Source organism: Amia ocellicauda, chromosome 5 (assembly GCF_036373705.1).
Source record: "Amia ocellicauda isolate fAmiCal2 chromosome 5, fAmiCal2.hap1, whole genome shotgun sequence".
Taxonomy (NCBI): Eukaryota; Metazoa; Chordata; class Actinopteri; order Amiiformes; family Amiidae; genus Amia; species Amia ocellicauda.
The window spans coordinates 36,494,402-36,513,753 of NC_089854.1; the positions used below are offsets into that span (position 1 = coordinate 36,494,402).

General features: G+C 41.7%; 1 protein-coding gene across 4 annotated transcripts; it reads right to left on the reverse strand.

Annotated features, from left to right (window-relative positions):
- Positions 1-272: 272 nt before the first annotated feature.
- Positions 273-12,105, reverse strand: mcm10 (minichromosome maintenance 10 replication initiation factor). Of its 4 annotated transcripts, none has more exons than XM_066705026.1 (20): positions 12,017-12,105; positions 11,043-11,098; positions 10,403-10,708; positions 10,082-10,201; positions 9,728-9,868; positions 9,393-9,618; positions 9,030-9,195; positions 7,744-7,911; positions 7,455-7,571; positions 7,071-7,267; positions 6,870-6,964; positions 6,239-6,352; positions 4,491-4,608; positions 3,947-4,172; positions 3,662-3,800; positions 3,385-3,515; positions 2,954-3,067; positions 2,337-2,482; positions 1,110-1,152; positions 273-703 (listed from the first exon to the last, which is right to left on the reverse strand). In XM_066705026.1, the coding sequence occupies exons 2-20, from the start codon at positions 11,047-11,049 to the stop codon at positions 620-622; spliced, it is 2,658 nt and encodes an 885-aa protein (XP_066561123.1). In that variant the 5' UTR covers positions 11,050-11,098; positions 12,017-12,105; the 3' UTR covers positions 273-619. The 4 variants fall into 4 exon arrangements, with proteins under 4 accessions (XP_066561123.1, XP_066561121.1, XP_066561122.1 ...); XM_066705024.1 differs by lacking the exon at positions 12,017-12,105 and adding an exon at positions 11,635-11,733; XM_066705025.1 differs by lacking the exon at positions 12,017-12,105 and adding an exon at positions 11,639-11,719.
- Positions 12,106-19,352: the final 7,247 nt, after the last annotated feature.

Genomic DNA, 19,352 nt, shown 5'->3' on the forward strand with positions numbered 1-19,352 from the left:
GGTATTAGATATTGCCTGCTCTTCTACCAAACACCACCACTAGTAAGCTACTCATCTGTATGAACATGTATATGTATGTTATGAACAGAGTAAATCAGACCCTTTCCAGAAGTCTTTACCCTATTCTGTGGGTTGATCTGCTTCATTACAAATAGCTTACCCCATGTCCAGGAGGAAGGTGATTAGAAGAGAGAGATTCTGATGGAGAAGTCAAGAGTGCAGGCATGTGTGGTAACAATGTCAGAACTGAACTTGTTGAACCAACAAGCGTATGAAATCTGGAGCATTTAATTTAAAAGGGTAACAACTGCATAGATTTAAAAAAATTAAAATATACTTTAGAAATGCTTTTTTCATATAGCATAATATTAAAAACAAAATGTACATTAACACCCGGCCAACAGTTTACATCATGGTAAGAGCCAGAATGGACTTTAAAAAACATGATTCAGGAGGAAGAATGGATCCTAAAACACACAAAAATAAACAGTATGTACAGTAAAGAGCTTAAAAATTTGAGGATTCATAATCTAGGGAGAAATGACCCTGAAGCAAAAAAATGTCCAGGTTCTTGCTGAAATGAGATCGTAAAATCACCATCAGGGTATTCATCTACAAATCACTTCATACTGCTGAGGAATTTGGGTTGCTCCTCTCCTCTGGTTAACAGCAGCTCTCCTCCAATCTTTATTCCAGACTTCTCCTAAAAAGACAGCAGATTGTAGATTATATATATAAGCAAGTAGAAATATCTTAGGTAGGCCTTTGTCCAGATCCTAAGGCCTGATGATAATGAGTGTGATATATCCCCACACCTGCCCACTCTCCCGTTTTATAGACTTGGAAATTAAACTCAGCTTTCTGTGAGAAACTTCAGCTCCTCTTGATGCACAGACTCTTAATTCTGGTAGAAACCTTTGTATTTTTGATACACAAGTAATGTTTATTCCTTTATTTTATGCGTTACATTTTCTTGTGCATCCAAAACCTCTGTGGCCCCCCTGCACCTGCCTGCTCTAGTTCATAGAAATTTTAGTTCCCAAAGACTAGTCACTAAAAATCACAAAATAAATCAAACGGCATCATTCGGGAGTGGCTGACACACATACCTTTAGCATTCCGTCCCTCTCCCACTTGAACAGACCACAGTTGCTGAAATTGTCAAAATCAAGGAAGAAAAAACAAAAAAATGGTCAGAAATGAAAAACACACAGAACCCAATATTTTCATTCCAAATCATTTACAGAGGTACAATTGAAAAATCATCAGGGACGTTTCAGTGTCCGTGTATGCAAGTTAACATCCTTGAGCAAAATATTAAATGTAAACGTGGAATTGCATCTCTCCTGCAGAGCTGTTTTTCATACGCGTGTCTGAGGTGGGTAACAACTGTCTGACACTACATCAGTTCCCCCACACACAATTTTAAATGAATCCACTGCAGCGTGGAGAAGAGGCCGGGGCGCTGGACTTGTGACCCAAGGACTGTGGGCAGAAATCTCATGTGCGAACCGCAGTACCCTTGAACAAGGCACTTATTCAGTCTCACTCCAGTTTGAACCCAACTGTGTAAATAGTTACCCATGCAAGACAAATAAAGGACAGCTGTAACCCAGGAACACACTTGACCAGTGGCTCGTCTGCAATGCAGTTTAGTGTCAGTGCCATCTGGTTGCCATTTACTCATCATTAACATGCATTATATCTGACCAAGCTGCGTGCTGAAGACTCACACACTTACTGTAACGAATAACATGTACCAGCAGCCAGGCTCACACAGATTAAGGCATTAGCCTATAGAGATTGGCAATACTTACTGCACAGACTGAGAAATAAAAACTTGTAACAGGGCAGGGAAAAAAAATAATAAACGCAATGAATTCCATTGAAGGTCAATTGAATAGTATTCCATGAAAATTATAATCAAACGAAACATTCTATTTCCTTACTTGCATCACGTTGATGTAATTTGAATACTGCAGGATAAATCAACTCGATTCAATTGAGATTTAATTCAGAGAAACACGAGAGAATAAAGACAAGCCAGTAGAGTGCGTCATTCTGCAGGACAACCACTGACTACTGCCCACACTGCGACACAGTGGACCCGCAGTCTGATCCCTAGGTTCGACACAGAGATGGAAAACTAGTGCCGTTGGCTGACTAGGCCAACACACATTTACAATACCTACAAAGACACTTTGGCATCAGTGACGGTTTTCTCCAACATAAACAATCTGCTGGTGTGTGAAAACAAAATAAAACAAATCCTTTTTCTACACATATTGCCTCCAAATCTGCGAGCTGCCAGTTTAGGACCTGGGCAAGGCCCTTACCTGCAGTGCTGATGAGGCATCCTGTCCAGCGAGATTGACCTCTGACCGCACTGGCACTTGAAGAAGCGCTTCAACGCATCGTGCCAATGATAGTTGTGCTTCTCACTGACGCAGGTATCCAAGGGCTTGAAGTAAGTGTATTTGCACTGCAAAGGAAAACAGGAGTGAATCAAACCCTTCATGGTTTAGGGCAACTGAAGGTAGTCTTGTGACGGAGCCGACACAAATCCACATCAAATATTAAATGTGGTTGTAGTGTATTTAGTTGTAGGTTGATAAAATCAGTTATTAAAAAAAATGAAATATTTAACCATTTCTTTTATGTAAATGACAGACTGTTAATGTGTTAGAACTGAAATAAATCCACTTATAGTCCTAAAAATGTAATACTTACTTTAGTACTTACTATTCTTATTTCACTTGGCCATGTGGACATACAATTAGTTATTTGATACTTTTTAGATAAAAAAAAAACAAATGATAACAATCATACAAGACAGAACGTATGCAAGTGCCAAATAGATTTTTGCCGAATCAGCCTTAGCCGAAATGAGTTTGGATTGAACTAACTAGGTCACAAGTAAACAGACATGGTACCCGTGCTACGTGTGACTTACCGTTTTACATGTCACAGCCCTGCATTTCAGCTCTCGTATGTTCCTCATCTTTTCTTCCATTTGCTCTTTCTTCACCAGCGGCTCAAAGTACTGCTCCTGTATCTGGATCTCAGCCTGCAAACGCAATGACAGGCCTCAGGCACTTCGTCTGAGTGTAATGCCATCGAACAACCGATACCTTACAAGGCCGGAATCGGATCGGATAGGACACAAAATAAGCGTGTGTATACATACAAGGCTCCTTTTTGCCTTTCTTTTTATCACATCCATAAAAATGGTTTTATATATAAAAAAAGATTGTCCTGGAAGATTTGGAATTTCATTTCACTTTGTAGCAGTTTTTTACTACTTTCTTCACGGACTTGGAACAGCAATGCTGGTGACCACTGTACTGAACGCACTGCCCTATGGGACTGAAGAGCAGGGCTCACCGCTTTCAAAGCTCCTATGTGTCTGGAGGAGGCGTTGAGGATTTCCTGGAACTCAGCCGACTGCATGTACTCCAGCTCCTGCCGCCTCCTCTTCAGCGCAGGCTCCACCGCCTCTGTGTCCATCGGCTCGGCTGCAGGAACAGTAAAGACGGTGCGACAGTAAATTATCTGATATCACACATACATTACCAAGACAGAACAGTATGACAGAATGGTTTATTGTACTACGTGCTGCAGATGGATGGCTCCGTGTGAGAGCTATCAACACCACACACACCTTCAGGTGACGCAAAGCTCTTCTCCACTCTTTCAGCGATTTCCTTGTGGCCGCCGTTTAGTCTTTTCCTTTTCACAGCATTGGGGTCTTCTTTTGAGATCACAGCGCCTTTTGCTCTAAGCTTCTTTAATGCAGCAAGCTGATTAGAAAAACAACAAAATGATAAAACCCAAAATCCTTGGGAATGGGGAAATGAGCAAGAGGCAGTAGAAATGACACACACGGACACACATGCACGCACACGCACCCACCAAGAAAAGTGGAGTCAAACTTTTTCTAAACTACCTTCGTGGCCGATAAGCTCATTTTGGGAGCAGAAGGAGGAGAGTCGTCAAAAAACAAGACGTCCTGCCCCTCAGTGAGGCCGCGGCCCAGTTTGGGTGCATTTGGCGTGGCTCGTCTCTCGTGGTGCTCGCGGGGGAACTCGGCCACAACCTTTGGGGATGTGGCAGCCGACCGGCCTGGGGTGGAGGTCCCGGGGATGCCAGGATTACTACTGTTCAGCAAAAACCTGAGGAGGAGCGGATGAGAGAAAAGAACCGATCATTTGGTGGCAACATGAACCTTCAAAGAATACTAGCCCGTTGTCGGTCAGCAAATGACGGCTAAATAACAAACAAACAAAAGCACACACACTCAATGACTTGTGCATGTTATTTTTAAAGAATTAATATACCTCCAACAAACAGGACTAGGAATGACAACATAAAAGCAGTACAAATAATCCAAGATTACTTACAAATCCTATTTAGGGTTATGCTTCTGATTCAAACAGCACAAGTAAAACATACTGTACCATCACTACTACTAAATGTTGCACCAACTTTACCTTCTCTGAATCTCTTCGGCTCTCTTTTTCCTTGACTCCAACATTTGTTGTTTCTGCTGTTTAATGAGCTGGGATGCAGAAATTGACTGGATAGCCGGCCCTGGTTGCCCTTTTGAAACTGAGCAAAACAAGCAATAATTTGTAACAATGTTTTAACATGCAGGGTTAAAACTAAAAGAAACAAATACCAACATTATACTGCTGTGATCTGTGTGATCGAATCCAATATGCAATGAGATTTTACCATTTAAATATTTTAAAGTAAAACCCGTGTTAGTTTCAGAACATAAGAAAGTTTACAAACGAGAGGGGGCCATTCGACCCATCGTGCTCGTTTGGTGTTCATTAATATCTAAGTGATCCAAGGATCCTATCCAGATTATTTTTAAATGTTCCCAAACTTTCAGCTTCTACCACATCACTGGGTAGTTTATTCCAGATTGTGACGCCTCTCTGTGTGAAGAAGCGTCTCCTGTTTTCTGTCTTGAATGCCTTGAAGCCCAATTTCCATTTGTGTCCCGGGTGCGTGTGTCCCTGCTGATCTGGAAAAGCTCCTCTGGTTTGATGTGGTCGATGCCTTTCATGATTTTGTAGACTTGGATCAAGTCCCCACGTAGCCTCCTCTGTTCCAGGGTGAAAAGGTTCAGTTCCCTCAGTCTCTCCGAGTAGGACACTCTCTTCTGACCTGGAATAAGTCTGGTTGCTCTCCTCTGAACTGCCTCTAAAGCAGCGATATCCTTCTTGAAGTGTGGAGCCCAGAACTGTCCACAGTATCCAGATGAGCTCTAACTAGTGCATTGTACAGTCTGAACATTACTGCCCTTGTTTTAAATTCTACACTTTTCACACTGTTTGCCTTTTTCATTGCTTCCCCACATTTTTTGGATGAGGAAAGTGATTAGACTCATGTCTTACTTCTTCCAATTCTATTCCTCCCATAGTGTAATTATAGTGGACAATATACCCTAGCATTCCGTTTGACTTTTTTATTGCTTCCCCACATTGCTTGGATGGAGAAAGGTGAGGAGTCCACATAGACTAGATCATCTAGATCTGTACCTCCCATAGTGTAATTATTGTGGACATTTTTGTTACCTGCATGTATTACCTTGCACTTGTCCACATTGAATTTCATTTGCCAGGTGTCGTCCCACAAGTGAATATTATCTATGTCCCTCTGAATAGCCTGTGCTGCCAAGATTGTATCTGCTGAGCCATCTATTTTAGTATCATCTGCAAATTTGACAAGTTTGCTAACTATCCCAGAGTCCAGATCATTAATATAGATTAGAAAAAGCAAAGGCCCTAGTACTGATCCCTGTGGAACTCCACAGGACTTAATCCAGAGACTTGGATTAAGTTACATTAAGGGCTCTAATCTTTCAAATGAAGATAACTGATGTGGGCTTTATGCAACTGTTTTGAGTGAGGAGACAAGCAGGCAGAGTGTTACACTACCTTATAAAGCACACTTTGTGATTTACTCATTAGTACATAGTTTCACAGCTTTGGAAAATTGGTTCCAATTAACTAGTGAGACCAGGCATCCCCCCTCCCACTGCATGGGTGGCAACATTAAAATCAAACTGTGTGGGGGCATTATTGCTTTCCCACTAAAAGACACCTTTTAACTGTTGGAACATTCCACAAAAGAAAGCCCTAATTTATCACTGTATCCAGAAGTGCTCCCCATACCAGCAGTGTAACGAAGAGATTGTTTTTAAAAAGAGTGACCAAACGTACTATACCTGAAGACTTTGCTTGGGTTAAGTGTCTCTTCAGATTGAGTGCTCCTGGAGTCGGTACAGCTAATAAGTCCTTAAAACCATCAGAGCATCCAGAGACAGCGTTCGACTGCAGTGCTAAAGAACAAACATTCACAGAATTTACAGAATCACAGGAGAACTAGTGGGGGAAGAAAAAGTGTAAAGGTTTAATAAAATGAAAGTAAAATACATGTACACATGTAAACTTGATTTTATACCCATTTCTTTATTTTAAACAAGTTGTACTAACATCGTAACTACGGGAACTGATGTGAGGATTCCAGAAAGTGTCTTTGCATTTATCTGACTATGGCGCATTCAAATGAAAATAAATAAAAACCCCAGCTGCAGTTTCTCAGACTGTTTCAGATGGAGCGGCAGATCAGATCTGAGAAAAATGTTTGCCTGTCCATGGGACACATTTCAATCAGAGCACTAAAAGGCTTCCTGGCATGTGAATTAAGCCCATGTGAAGAACTATCAAAATAAAGCCAATCAGTGGTGCTTTCCAAAACCAATTCTACTTTCATGCTGCTGAGATTGTCAGAAGCATTTATTAAGTCATACTTTTTTCCCACTGCTCTACTAACTAACTGATTAAAGAAAATCTTACCAATTTTTTTTGCATCTGTGACAATTTGGTCCGATCCTTTCACAAACAAGGTGCTCAAAGTCGTCTGTGTCGGCTTCTTGGGAACAGACGCAGAACTGAGGGAACATGGGAACCCAATGACACACCATCACACGGAAGTCTTGATTTTTGTAATTACTTGTGTATTTTAATAAAATAAATTGTGAACCAAGTGGTGCTTACAGGGCAGCTGCACACACCGCTGAAGACACCCCTCCGTAATGGAAGCCATCTTGGCACAATCTCTCCTTCAGACTGCCTGCCCTCCCCTTCACTTTGTTGGGGGCTTTCCCAGAGTAGCTGGACTGCAGCTCTGCACGCTTCGAGCTCATCTTCTTATACTGCGCCTTCACGTGGTACTGACAGTACTGGCACTCATTCTGCAACAACAGGCACAGACAGTAAAAGCACAGCTACAGGAAACTGCTACAACACACACAAAATAGAAGACTGTAAAGAAATAAGGCCTCTTTAAAAATTCGGGTGTGTATAGCACTCCACAGCAGCATGGTTTTATCATCAGGACAGGATCTTGCTTGGTCTTACAGCCCAGAGAACAGAACTCACCAAGTTGACAATCTGGTTGCAGGGCTCTCCGTTCTTCTTCTTGGATCTGCAGGTGCCAAAGTCTTGGGCTTCCCCCATGACCAAAATTTTCTGTGGGTGATCCACAGACAGACAGACCTAGAGGACAGAGCCAGGGCAGAACTCAGTCACAGAGGGATCATCTAGAGAAAAGAGAGGCACAGGGCCCAGCTGACAGGGAAAATAGGCTCTCACTCTATATGCCTTAACTCAGCCTGCTGCAAGTGCATTTTGAACAAATTTCAGAGAGTGTTGCGGCCCTGATGCTCACCCCATCGGAGCCCTCTTTCGGTTTCATGGGGTTAGGGTTGAGGATGCCAATCACAGTGCCAGAGTCAGTCTTCCAGTGCGTTTTGTGAACTTCTCCAAAGAGGAACAGGGACACGTACACATCCAGGTTGCGGAGGTCGTTGAGACGCCAAATGCTGAAGGTCTTGCCCTGTAGGAGCATTTTAGGAATGTTTTTTATTTATTTAAATCAGTCCCTTGCCAAGAGATCACATACTGACTGTTGCAGCACAGTATTATGAAGGTAGATTACTGCCTTCATCTGCTACCTTGTACAAATCTGCCATTATTATCTCCCATTACGAAGTACACTTAAGTGAAAATAAATCTGAGTTAGCGCATTCAAGTTCACAGCATCTAAATCCTGCAGAGCCAAATTATATTTCAGCAGTTTCCAACAACCCCACTGTGTGTTGAGATGAATGAATGATGCAGTCATTAACAGATTAGAGCCTGGTGTAAGAATCGAGCAGGCCACGTTCAGTCCAGTGCCAGCCAGGAATAGCTGTGGGGTCTGATGTCACTGGGAAAATCAGCAAAAACTGGAAGAAAGTAAACGGGAGCAAACCATTTAATTACTAATTTGCACACCATAAAAAATGTGCGTACCCGTTCTTGACAGCTTTTAGCTGCATACACACAAATCAAGTTGTGGTCTCTACCTCACCTGTCTAGTGTTTAATGTGCTGGAAAAACACACGCATTGTATAGCATCACAAGTGTCTTCTTACAGCTGTAGTCAGATAGAGTGGACACACAGTGATTACGCCACAAATAAACATTTATTTGTTTTCACTGTGCAGTGATGCGTTTAGAAAAAATAGCGCTGTGATGTGATTTATACCAATAATTTTAATGTTTTATGTTCATATTTTCATTTAAATACCTACTTCATTTGTGCTAGTTTAATTAGTTTGTTTGCCTTTCATTATACAGCTTTTAAAGAACCATCGGTTAAAATAAGCGGTGTTGGCTCTTGTAGGTAGTTCCAAATGTCGGCGCTTCTAGCGTTTCATTATAATGGGGGGGAAAAAAAATAACATTTTGCTCGATTAGAGAAAATATTGATCATCGATCAATTCAATAGTTGATTAATAGACCAGACAAACTGATTAATTGAGGCAGCCCTAAAATAAATACATTATAATCTGTTACAAATTATGGATGACAATAAATAACAATAAAATCATAACTGAAGAATGTCTGCAAGAAAGCCATGTGGCAGAGCTGGGAGAGCACAGCCCTGATGAGGCATGGGGCCACACTCACGCTGCTCGAGCTCTGAGGCGTGACCTTGCTGATCACCACCCCAAAGGTCACCCAGTCGCAGTCCTCCAGCTTTTCTCGGGCCATCCTGTCGGGCAGCTGGGACAGGCGGATCGTTCGGCGATCCGCCATCTTCATCTCCATCTCCACAGAGGACACCCGCGGCCTCCTATACAGGGGAGAGCGTTCCCACCAATAGCTTGCTTAAGCACTCGTTTACATTTGAAATGGAGATAAAATCAAGTAAAAAATTTAAAAGTATAAAAGGTATATATAATAAATTTTAAAATGTGTGTGGATGTGTAAATTATATAGTTAAAAAATGCATGCAGAACTGTAACAGAACAGGGACGCAGTCAAGTGCACCTGATTCGGAGTCCGGAGAACTTTTCCACAGTGACATCCCGAGGGGCAGGAGCAGAGCTGCCAGACAATCGAGGGACAGATGGCACTGGGGGGGCAGCGGGTAATGGGGGGGCAGCCAGAGCAGCAGGAGGGGGGGAACGCAGCACAGCACTGGGCTTACTGCTGCTCTCCAGGGGTGGAGACGACAACCCTGGACACACACTCTTCACTGGGGGGCTCCCGTTTCCTAAAGACAAAATCAAGTGCAACAATATATAAAGTCTGTATAAAAAAATAAACTGCATATGTGTCTATTTTTAAGGAATGATTTATTTAATTCTGCCAACAATTCATACCCGTCTTTGTAACCTTCGCTTGATGGGCAGCTCTTTGCTTGGATTTGAAATGGTTGCCAGAATTAAGCTGCGAAAAAAAAGAAGGGGATTCCTGTAGCCTCTTAGCTTCTTTCTCCTTCAGTGAAGGGGGGGTGCTTCTTGCTGGATAAAAATGAAAAGCAGTAAGTCTTATTGTTATATATATTTTCCCACTGGATCATAAAGCATTAGGCAAGACATCCCATACTGGAGAAATGTCATAACTTGGCCTTAGGTAACAGGAGCACAATTACACACATTATGTACACATGTTTCAGGAGTCTGATATATCCTACAGTCAACTAGTAAAACAGAAACAGCAGAAGTAATATATACCAGTTTGTGCTTTTGGTTGGTCCGCTGGGGAGCTCTTTGGAGGACTGCTGATGGCCCTCTGTGTGGCTAGTAACTGCTGCTGTAACTTCTGCATTTGCTCCTGCATTCTTCTCAGTTCAGCTGCAAACAATAACTCCAGTATATTAGAGAGAGGGGAAACTGGTAGCACAAACTTTAAAGCCCTTTACAGTTAATAAAGATAATCTGTTATGGAATTAAAATCTATACAGATCACAAAAATACTTAATAAAAATGTACATACACATGCGCATTATTTTACAAGATTAATTACTTAAACCAATAATCACTGGACATGCATACCTTCCAAGTCCTGCTTAGATTTATCTTGGTTTTCTTCAGCTCCTGGTCCTCGGCTTGTTTCTTGCACCATCTCGTCTTCTTCCTCCAAATCCTCTACATCTCCAAATAGTGCCTTTACATCTTCCTTCTGTTGTGTGGTGCCCTCCTGCTCCTCTTCCTCATCCTCCTGGCCCTCGTCAAACTCTTCATCATCCTCCTGATCAAACAACTCATCCAGGTCGTCCACCCCCTCCTGGGACTGGCTGCTCTGCTCTGCTCTCTCGTTCTCCTCCAGCAGTGAAGCTAGCAGGTCCATGTCATCGTCCCCTGAGAGCACCACGCACAGACAAGACAGACAGACACGAACAGGCAAGGCACATTATACTCCTGTTTTTTTTTAAATGACATGTCAATATTGATGACATATGTAGTTTTTTGGGAATACTCGAGAAATCTGGAAAAATGTGTGTGTATTCACATAGAAAGGTATTAAAAAATATAACAGACTTCAAATCAAATATTTCCTGTATGACAAGCCGTAATAGTGTGTGTACTTTGTAGAAGTGGACACCCATGAGAAAACGTTATGCACAGGTCAGGTTACAGAGGGACACCAAAAGCTGATGATGATGATGAGAAAGACCGGTTGACAGTAACGTACCTTCCATTGCTCAGTGCACTGGAATCAAGGGTATTGAAGTGCCCAGTACTGTGTAGCTGTAAAACATGACGAAGAAAAAGAAAACTGTTAAATTAAAATATGTAAGGAAATTAAGATCGGTTATACTGAGGTGTGCATCTTTCCCGACTCAAATCATTATGTAAATGTAATTTCTAATAAGATCGCAGCAGGAGGGGGCCGGATAAAGGATACTTGAAGTTTAAAGGCACACGCAGTAAAAGCAATCCAGTAAATACACAAACGCTTTGATGGCGTGTCAGACAGGACTCGGATTCATCGTTTCTCACGAAATACCAGTAAACAAGCTTCAGCTACAGAGAATATTGTAAACCGTTTTTGGTTCTATCCATTTTTGTAATTGCCGTACAAATTTGAATGCGTTTAAAATCATAACTTACTGGTATTAACCTGCATACACATAGGCTATATCAACAATGCGCCTCTAAGCTGGCTTTTAAAAGCAATTATTTATAATAACATACTGCGTATTTTACTGATACAACACTGATTAGAGACAATTTTGCAAATATAAAATATGGCGGCTGTCTAAGAATATAAGACCTGTATTTACCCACACTTTCCGTACTGCTCTTTCTCGTGTACAAAAAAACAACTGAAATCTAGCGCCAACCTCAAGCCCTAAACGTGACGATTTAGGTTACCTACATAATGCCGGTTTAGAAAACGGAAATGGATAATTATTTGTAATATTTTCAAATCAATTAAAAAATAAGTATTACTGATTCTTCTGTCGTTTCGATTTTGGACGCTGCATCTCGCTTTATGAATACAAACTTTTTTTTTGGCACAGGCAACAAGCGTCTTCGAAATTAAGTCATTGCTCGCGTTCTTGTAGCGCAGATTCCCGCAGTTCTGCGCAGATCTGCAGAACTTCACCGATCCTATTGGCGCAGCAGCGCAGATCTGCGCAAGAGTGTGTAAATCTGACCTACACGAACTAGAGCAGTCACTTTCTGTGTAGGGTGTGCAGCATGCAGTCGCCATGGACCGTGTCAGTGAACACTATAGTCCAGTGGTTCCCAAAGCGGTCCTGTGGGACCCCCTACCCTGCTGTTTTTTGTTCCAACCGAGCTCTCAATTACTTAATTGAACCTTAATTGAAGTAACAATCTGCTTAGATTTTATCTTTTAAATTGTGTAAGAAAATAGTTGTTTCTTCAATACGTTTTTTAATATAATTCTATACTTAACTTAAAACCCCTACTGTTTAAAATAATTAAAAGTCTCTGATTTAGGAAATTATTAGTTCAATTAAGGGTTCAATTAAGTAATTGAGAGCTCGGTTGGAACAAAAACCAGCAGGGTAGGCGGTCCCCCAGGACCAGTTTGGGAACCACTGCTATAGTCAGTACAGTTACAGTGGAGTCCAGGATGCTTAAGGGGAAACTTCAGTTCTTTGATTTATGCTGGTGGTCACAGGACTACACTTCATTATGAAACCTGTTTTGTAAATCAATAAAAAATGTAACAGTTCTCAAAGATATTAAAAATGCAATGTAAGTAATAGGCCTAATAAAATTAATATATTAACAAGTATAAAATTAATCCTATGTACTCATATGAAATACTAAGTGGAACCATCATGGACAGCTTTGGACACATTAATCTATCTATGTAAATTACTTAAAACATAGAAAATTTACAAAATTCAATTCGATTCAAAGTAGCGAATCATCGCAAACAGCTTCATTTTAAAGTTAGGTTATACACCGATCAGCCATAACATTATGAGCACTGACAGGTGAATTGAATAACACTGATAATCTCGTTATCATGGCACCTGTCAGTGGGTGGGATATATTAGGCAGCAAGTGAACATTTTGTCCTCAAAGTTGATGCGTTAGAAGCAGGAAAAATGGGCAGCGTAAGGATCTGAGCGACTTTGACAAGGGCCAGATTGTGATGGCTAGACGACTGGGTCAGAGCATCTCCAAAACTGCACTCTTGTGGGGTGTTCCTGGTCTGCAGTGGTCAGTACCTATCAAAAGTGGTCCAAGGAAGGAAAAGCGGTGAACCGACAACAGGGTCATGGGCGGCCAAGGCTCACTGATGCACGTGGGGAGCGAAGGCTGGCCCGTGTGGTCCGATCCAACAGACGAGCTACTGTAGCTCAAATTGCTGAAAATGTTAATGCTGGTTCTGATAGAAAGGTGTCAGAACACACAGTGCATCGCAGTTTGTTGCGTATGGGGCTGCGTAGCCGCAGACCAGTCAGGGTGCCCATGCTGACCCCTGTTCACTGCCGAAAGCGCCTACAATGGGCACGTGAGCATCAGAACTGGACCACGGAGCAATGGAAGAAGGTGGCCTGGTCTGATGAATCACGAGTTCAAGGTGTTGACTTGGCCTGCAAATTCCCCAGATCTCAATCCAATCGAGCATCTGTGGGATGTGCTGGACAAACAAGTCCCATCCATGGAGGCCCCACCTTGCAGCTTACAGGACTTAAAGGATCTGCTGCTAACGTCTTGGTGCCAGACACCACAGCACACCTTCAGAGGTCTAGTGGAGTCCATGCCTTGACAGGTCAGGGCTGTTTTGGTGGCAAAAGGGGGACCTACACAATATTAGGCAGGTGGTCATAATGTTATGGCTGATCGGTGTATACAGCACCTCTGTTCATTATCAACCTAATTTAGATTTATGGCGCTCTGACAGTGGGAGATGTTTTACTAAGGAAAGAAAACAAAGGGAAACTGCTGGTAGGAAAGTTCTGAAATGTTTGTACCTCAATGCCAGGAGTATAAGGAACAAGATGTTACACCTAGTAGCCACAGTGCTGGCGTGTGACTATGATGTTGTAGGAGTGACAGAAACGTGGCTTACAGAAAATGATGGGGATGAATACTAGTTGAAAGGATACACACAGTTTAGGAGAGACAGGCAAAATCGAAGAGGTGGTGGGGTAGCATTATATGTCAGAAATGACATTGAGGCAGAAGAACTCAAATTAGATCCTGCTAACGAAACAGAATCTTTATGGATTCAACTTTTAAATAAAAGATCTGGAGGATTAGTGGTAGGAGAGTTACAGACCACCAAACTCAGATATTCAGAAAAATGTTGCATTGTACAATGTAATCAGGAATGCGTGTAGCAAGGATGTGGCTGTTATAATGGGGGATTTCAATTTCCCAAACATAGACTGGGAAAGCCCAACAGGGACTACAGAAGCAGAAATAGTAATGGTTGAGATGTTAATCGATCATCGACTGCTTTCTAACTCAATTTGTCAGGGAACCAACCAGAGAGAGCGCATGCATTGATTTGATATTTTCAAATGACCAAGATAGAGTCAGAGGGACACAAGCTAGAGAATCACAAACTGCGATCACAATATGGTTAGCTTTTAGGCATACTTTAAAAAACAGGACCAAGTCTAAAACAATGGTCTACAATTTTAGAAAAGCAAACTTTGGAGGTATGAGGCGGCACTTAGAAGAGATAGACTGGGGCACACTGCATACAGATTCAGTCAAGAAACAAATGGTTATATTTCAAGAATATACTACCAGAGATACCAAAAATTTGTACCAAAACTTAGCAAATTGAGGACCAAAAAACATTGGCCAAAATGTTTTATTAGAAGTATGCAAAAAAATATGAAGAAAAAGAAAATGTTGTATAGCGCATAAAAAAGGGATAGAGATTAAACAAAATAATAAGAATATATAGAACTGCAAAGAGATGTTAAGAGAGGGACCAGGAAAGCAACGAGGGAAATAGAAAGAAACATAGCTCTTTGAGCTTTTTTCAATACTATAGCAGCAAGAGGTCAATAAAGGAGGAAGTGAAACAGATAAAAGCTAAAAATGTATCTAAATGTATTCTAAGTATCTTAGAAAACAAACCAGATGTGGCAAATGTTCTAAATTAGCATTTTACAGAGGTGTTTACAAAAGAAAAAACAGATAACATGTCACAGGGTAACAATCAGTCCAGTCAAACAGAGATCAGGATAAACGAGGAGGAGGTACTAAAGGGACTAGCAGAATAAAAAACAAACAAATCACCTGGGCCAGATGGTATATTTCCAAATGATGTATAGACTGCTAACTAAAATATTCCAAATGACACTTAGAATAGGTGATGTTCCAACTGATGGGAAAACTGCTAATGTCATACCTATCCACAAGAAAGGGGACAAAACTGAGCCAGGAAATTACAGACCAATCAGTCTCACCTGCAATACTTGTTAAATTTTGGAAAAAATGATTAGACAGAAAATAGAGGAGCATCTTAATGAAAACCATATTCTTGGAGATAGTCAACATGGGTTTAGATGAGGCAGATCATGTTTTACTAATTTATTTGAATTTTTTGAACATGCAACTGCAGCTGTAGATCACGTGAAAGCATATGATATGATATACTTACATTTTCAGAAAGCTTTTGATAAGGTTCCACACCAAAGACTGATCCTCAAATTGGAAGCTGTAGGCATTCAGGGTAATGTAAGTAGATGGATTATGAACTGGTTGATGTCTAGGAAACAGAGGGTGTCGATTAGAGGAGTCGCTTCTAACTGGAGTGAGGTTGTTAGTGGAGTTCCACAGGGATCAGTACTAGGGCCTGTGCTTTTTCTAATCTATATTAATGATTTGGACTCTTGGATAGTTAGCAAACTTGTCAAATTTGCAGATGATACTAAAATAGGTGGCTCAGCAGATACAATCTCAGCAGCACAGGCTACTTAAAGGCATTTTGATAATATTCAGTTGTGGGCCGACACCTGGCAGATGAAATTCAATGTGGACAAGTGCAAGGTCATACGTGCAGGTAACAAAAATGTCCACTATAATTACACTATGGGAGGAATAGAATTGGAAGAAGTAAGACATGAGAAAGACTAATCACTTTCCTCATCCAAAAAATGTGGGGAAGCAATGAAAAAGGCAAACAGTGTCAAAAGTGTAGAATTGAGAACAAGGGCAGTGATGTTCAGACTGTACAATGCACTAGTTAGAGCTCATCTGGATACTGTGTACAGTTCTGGGCTCCACATTTCAAGAAAGATTTCGCTGCTCTAGAGACAGTTCAGAGGAGAGCAACCAGGCTCATTCCAGGTCTGAAGGGAATGTCCTACTGAGAGACTGAGGGAACTGAACCTTTTCACCCTGGAACAGAGGAGACTGCGTGGGGACTTGATTCAAGTCTTCAAAATCAATGAAAGGTATCGACCACATCAAACCAGAGGAGCTTTTCCAGATCAGCAGAGACACAGGCACCCAGGGACACAAATGGAAATTGGACTTCAAGGCATTCAAGACGGATAATAGAGTTAAAGTAATTTTTAGGAATGGTAAACTACTACCATCGCTTTCTGCCAAATTTGGCACAGTTTCATCAGTTACTACAGAAAAAGGTGCCCTGACATTGGAAAACACAGCAGGAAAACGCCTTCCAGTCAGCAAAGCTGCTTTTGCTAACAACACAATTGTTAGTGCATTTTGACGCTAGGACCATTGCTCTTGGCATGTGATGCATCACCTTATGGAGTGGGAGGAGTGCTATCGCACATCCTGCCTGATGGAAGTGAAAGACCAATAAATTTTGCTTCCTGCATCTTGGCTCCAGCCTTTGATGAACCTTTTCAGTGAGAATAAGTTGATTCCACTGAAGGCTTCAGGAAGAATTCAACACTAGGCATTGTTGCTTGCTGGCTATGAGTATGAAATTCGCTAGAGGAGTGGAGAAATGCACAGTAATGCTGATGGACATTTACCACTGCAGAAAACACCCATCCATGTGCCAAAATCAGGGGAGATGGTTTTGTTGCTGGAAAACCCTGTCAATATTGGACAAACACAGTCAGGAAACAGAAGAGACCCTATCTTGTTGCGTGTCCTGACATTTTTTAAAAGTGTTTGGTCAGCAGAAGCAGAATTGGAGGCCCTGAGGCCATATTTTCGAAGAAGGACTGAATTGAGCATCCAAGACCATTGTTTGCTTGTGCCACCACGACTCCAGGAGAAAGTTGTGTCTGAACTTCATGAAGGCATCTGCCGTATGAAGAGTCTAGCTAGAAGTTTAGTGTGGTGGCCTTGCATGGACCAAATTTTGGAGAAGAATGTGAGAGATTGCACCATTTGCCAGAGTACACATCATGCACCAGCACCGGCAGCACTACATCCATGGGAGTGGCCTGACAGACCGTGGTCCTAGCTACATGTGGATTTTGCTGGTCCATTTATGGGAAAGATGTTCCTGGTGCTCATTGATGCCCACTCCAAGTGGATAGATATTCATGCCATGTCTTTTGCTACTTCTCAAGCAACCATAAACCAGCTGAGGTTGACCTTCACAACGCATGGGTTGCCAGAGATGCTAGTGACAGGTAATGGAACAACGTTCAACTACTGAGGAGTGTCAGGAGTTTTGTAAGAAAAATGGCATTAAGCACATTAGGACATTGCCTTACCATCCTGCATCAAGTGGGCTATCTGAAATAAATTGATTATTTATCTATTAAATTGAATAATGCCTTTTTAATTAAATCTTGTTATAAATAAAACATAAAAAGTGAGATTGGTATAAGGAGAGACACCTGTATAGTGTATGCATCTCAGTATATAAGTCTAGTGTATGTAGCATGGGGTGCATTGTGTCCCTAACAGTGCTTCATACTTATACTTATCCTCTCCATATTAGTTTGTTACAGGGTGATTTCCCATCAAGGTCTTACAGCTTGTATACTACTATGACTATTATTATGATGACGATGATGATGATGATTTACTTAATAAATAATTTGCAGCTGGTGACTTTTCTGACAGGTGAGGCACCTATCAGGAAAAAAAAATACAGTTTCTTTGCATAGCTGATGTGTTTTACAGTCGAGTATCAACACATTAGAACCAAGACCGTTCTCTTTTTAAATGAATGTTATACAGCTGCACAATCATTTTACTAAAAGCAATTAAAATGATAACCTGAAATGTAAACAGTATCCATAATAGCAGCATCAATGTAAAGACACAGACTGTGACATTGAAGTTCAACTCTGCTTCTGCGTCTACTGTCCAGAGGTAAGTGATACAGTGAGGGAAAAAAGTATTTGATCCCCTGCTGATTTTGTACGTTTGCCCACTGACAAAGAAATGATCAGTCTATAATTTTAATGGTAGGTGTATTTTAACAGTGAGAGACAGAATAACAACAACAAAAATCCAGAAAAACGCATTTCAAAAAAGTTATAAATTGATTTGCATGTTAATGAGGGAAATAAGTATTTGATCCCCTATCAATCAGCAAGATTTCTGGCTCCCAGGTGTCTTTTATACAGGTAACGAGCTGAGATTAGGAGCACTCTCTTAAAGGGAGTGCTCCTAATCTCAGCTCAGCTGTATAAAAGACACCTGTCCACAGAAGCAATCAATCAATCAGATTCCAAACTCTCCACCATGGCCAAGACCAAAGAGCTGTCCAAGGATGTCAGGGACAACATTGTAGACCTACACAAGGCTGGAATGGGCTACAAGACCATCGCCAAGCAGCTTGGTGAGAAGGTGACAACAGTTGGTGCGATTATTTGCAAATGGAAGAAACACAAAATAACTGTCAGTCTCCCTCGGTCTGGGGCTCCATGCAAGATCTCGCCTCGTGGAGTTTCAATGATCATGAGAACGGTGAAGAATCAGCCCAGAACTACACGGGAGGATCTTGTTAATGATCTCAAGGCAGCTGGGACCATAGTCACCAAGAAAACCATTGGTAACACACTACGCCGTGAAGGACTGAAATCCTGCAGCGCCCGCAAGGTCCCCCTGCTCAAGAAAGCACATGTACAGGCCCGTCTGAAGTTTGCCAATGAACATCTGAATGATTCAGAGGAGAACTGGGTGAAAGTATAGTGGTCAGATGAGACCAAAATCGAGCTCTTTGGCATCAACTCAACTTGCCGTGTTTGGAAGAGGAGGAATGACCACAAGAACACCATCCCCACCGTCAAACATGGAGGTGGAAACATTATGCTTTGGGGGTGTTTTTCTGCTAAGGGGACAGGACAACTGCACCGCATCAAAGGGACGATGGACGGGGCCATGTACCGTCAAATCTTGGGTGAGAACCTCCTTCCCTCAGCCAGGGCATTGAAAATGGGTCGTGGATGGGTATTCCAGCATGACAATGACCCAAAACACACAGCCAAGGCAACAAAGGAGTGGCTCAAGAAGAAGCACATTAAGGTCCTGGAGTGGCCTAGCCAGTCTCCAGACCTTAATCCCATAGAAAATCTGTGGAGGGAGCTGAAGGTTCGAGTTGCCAAAC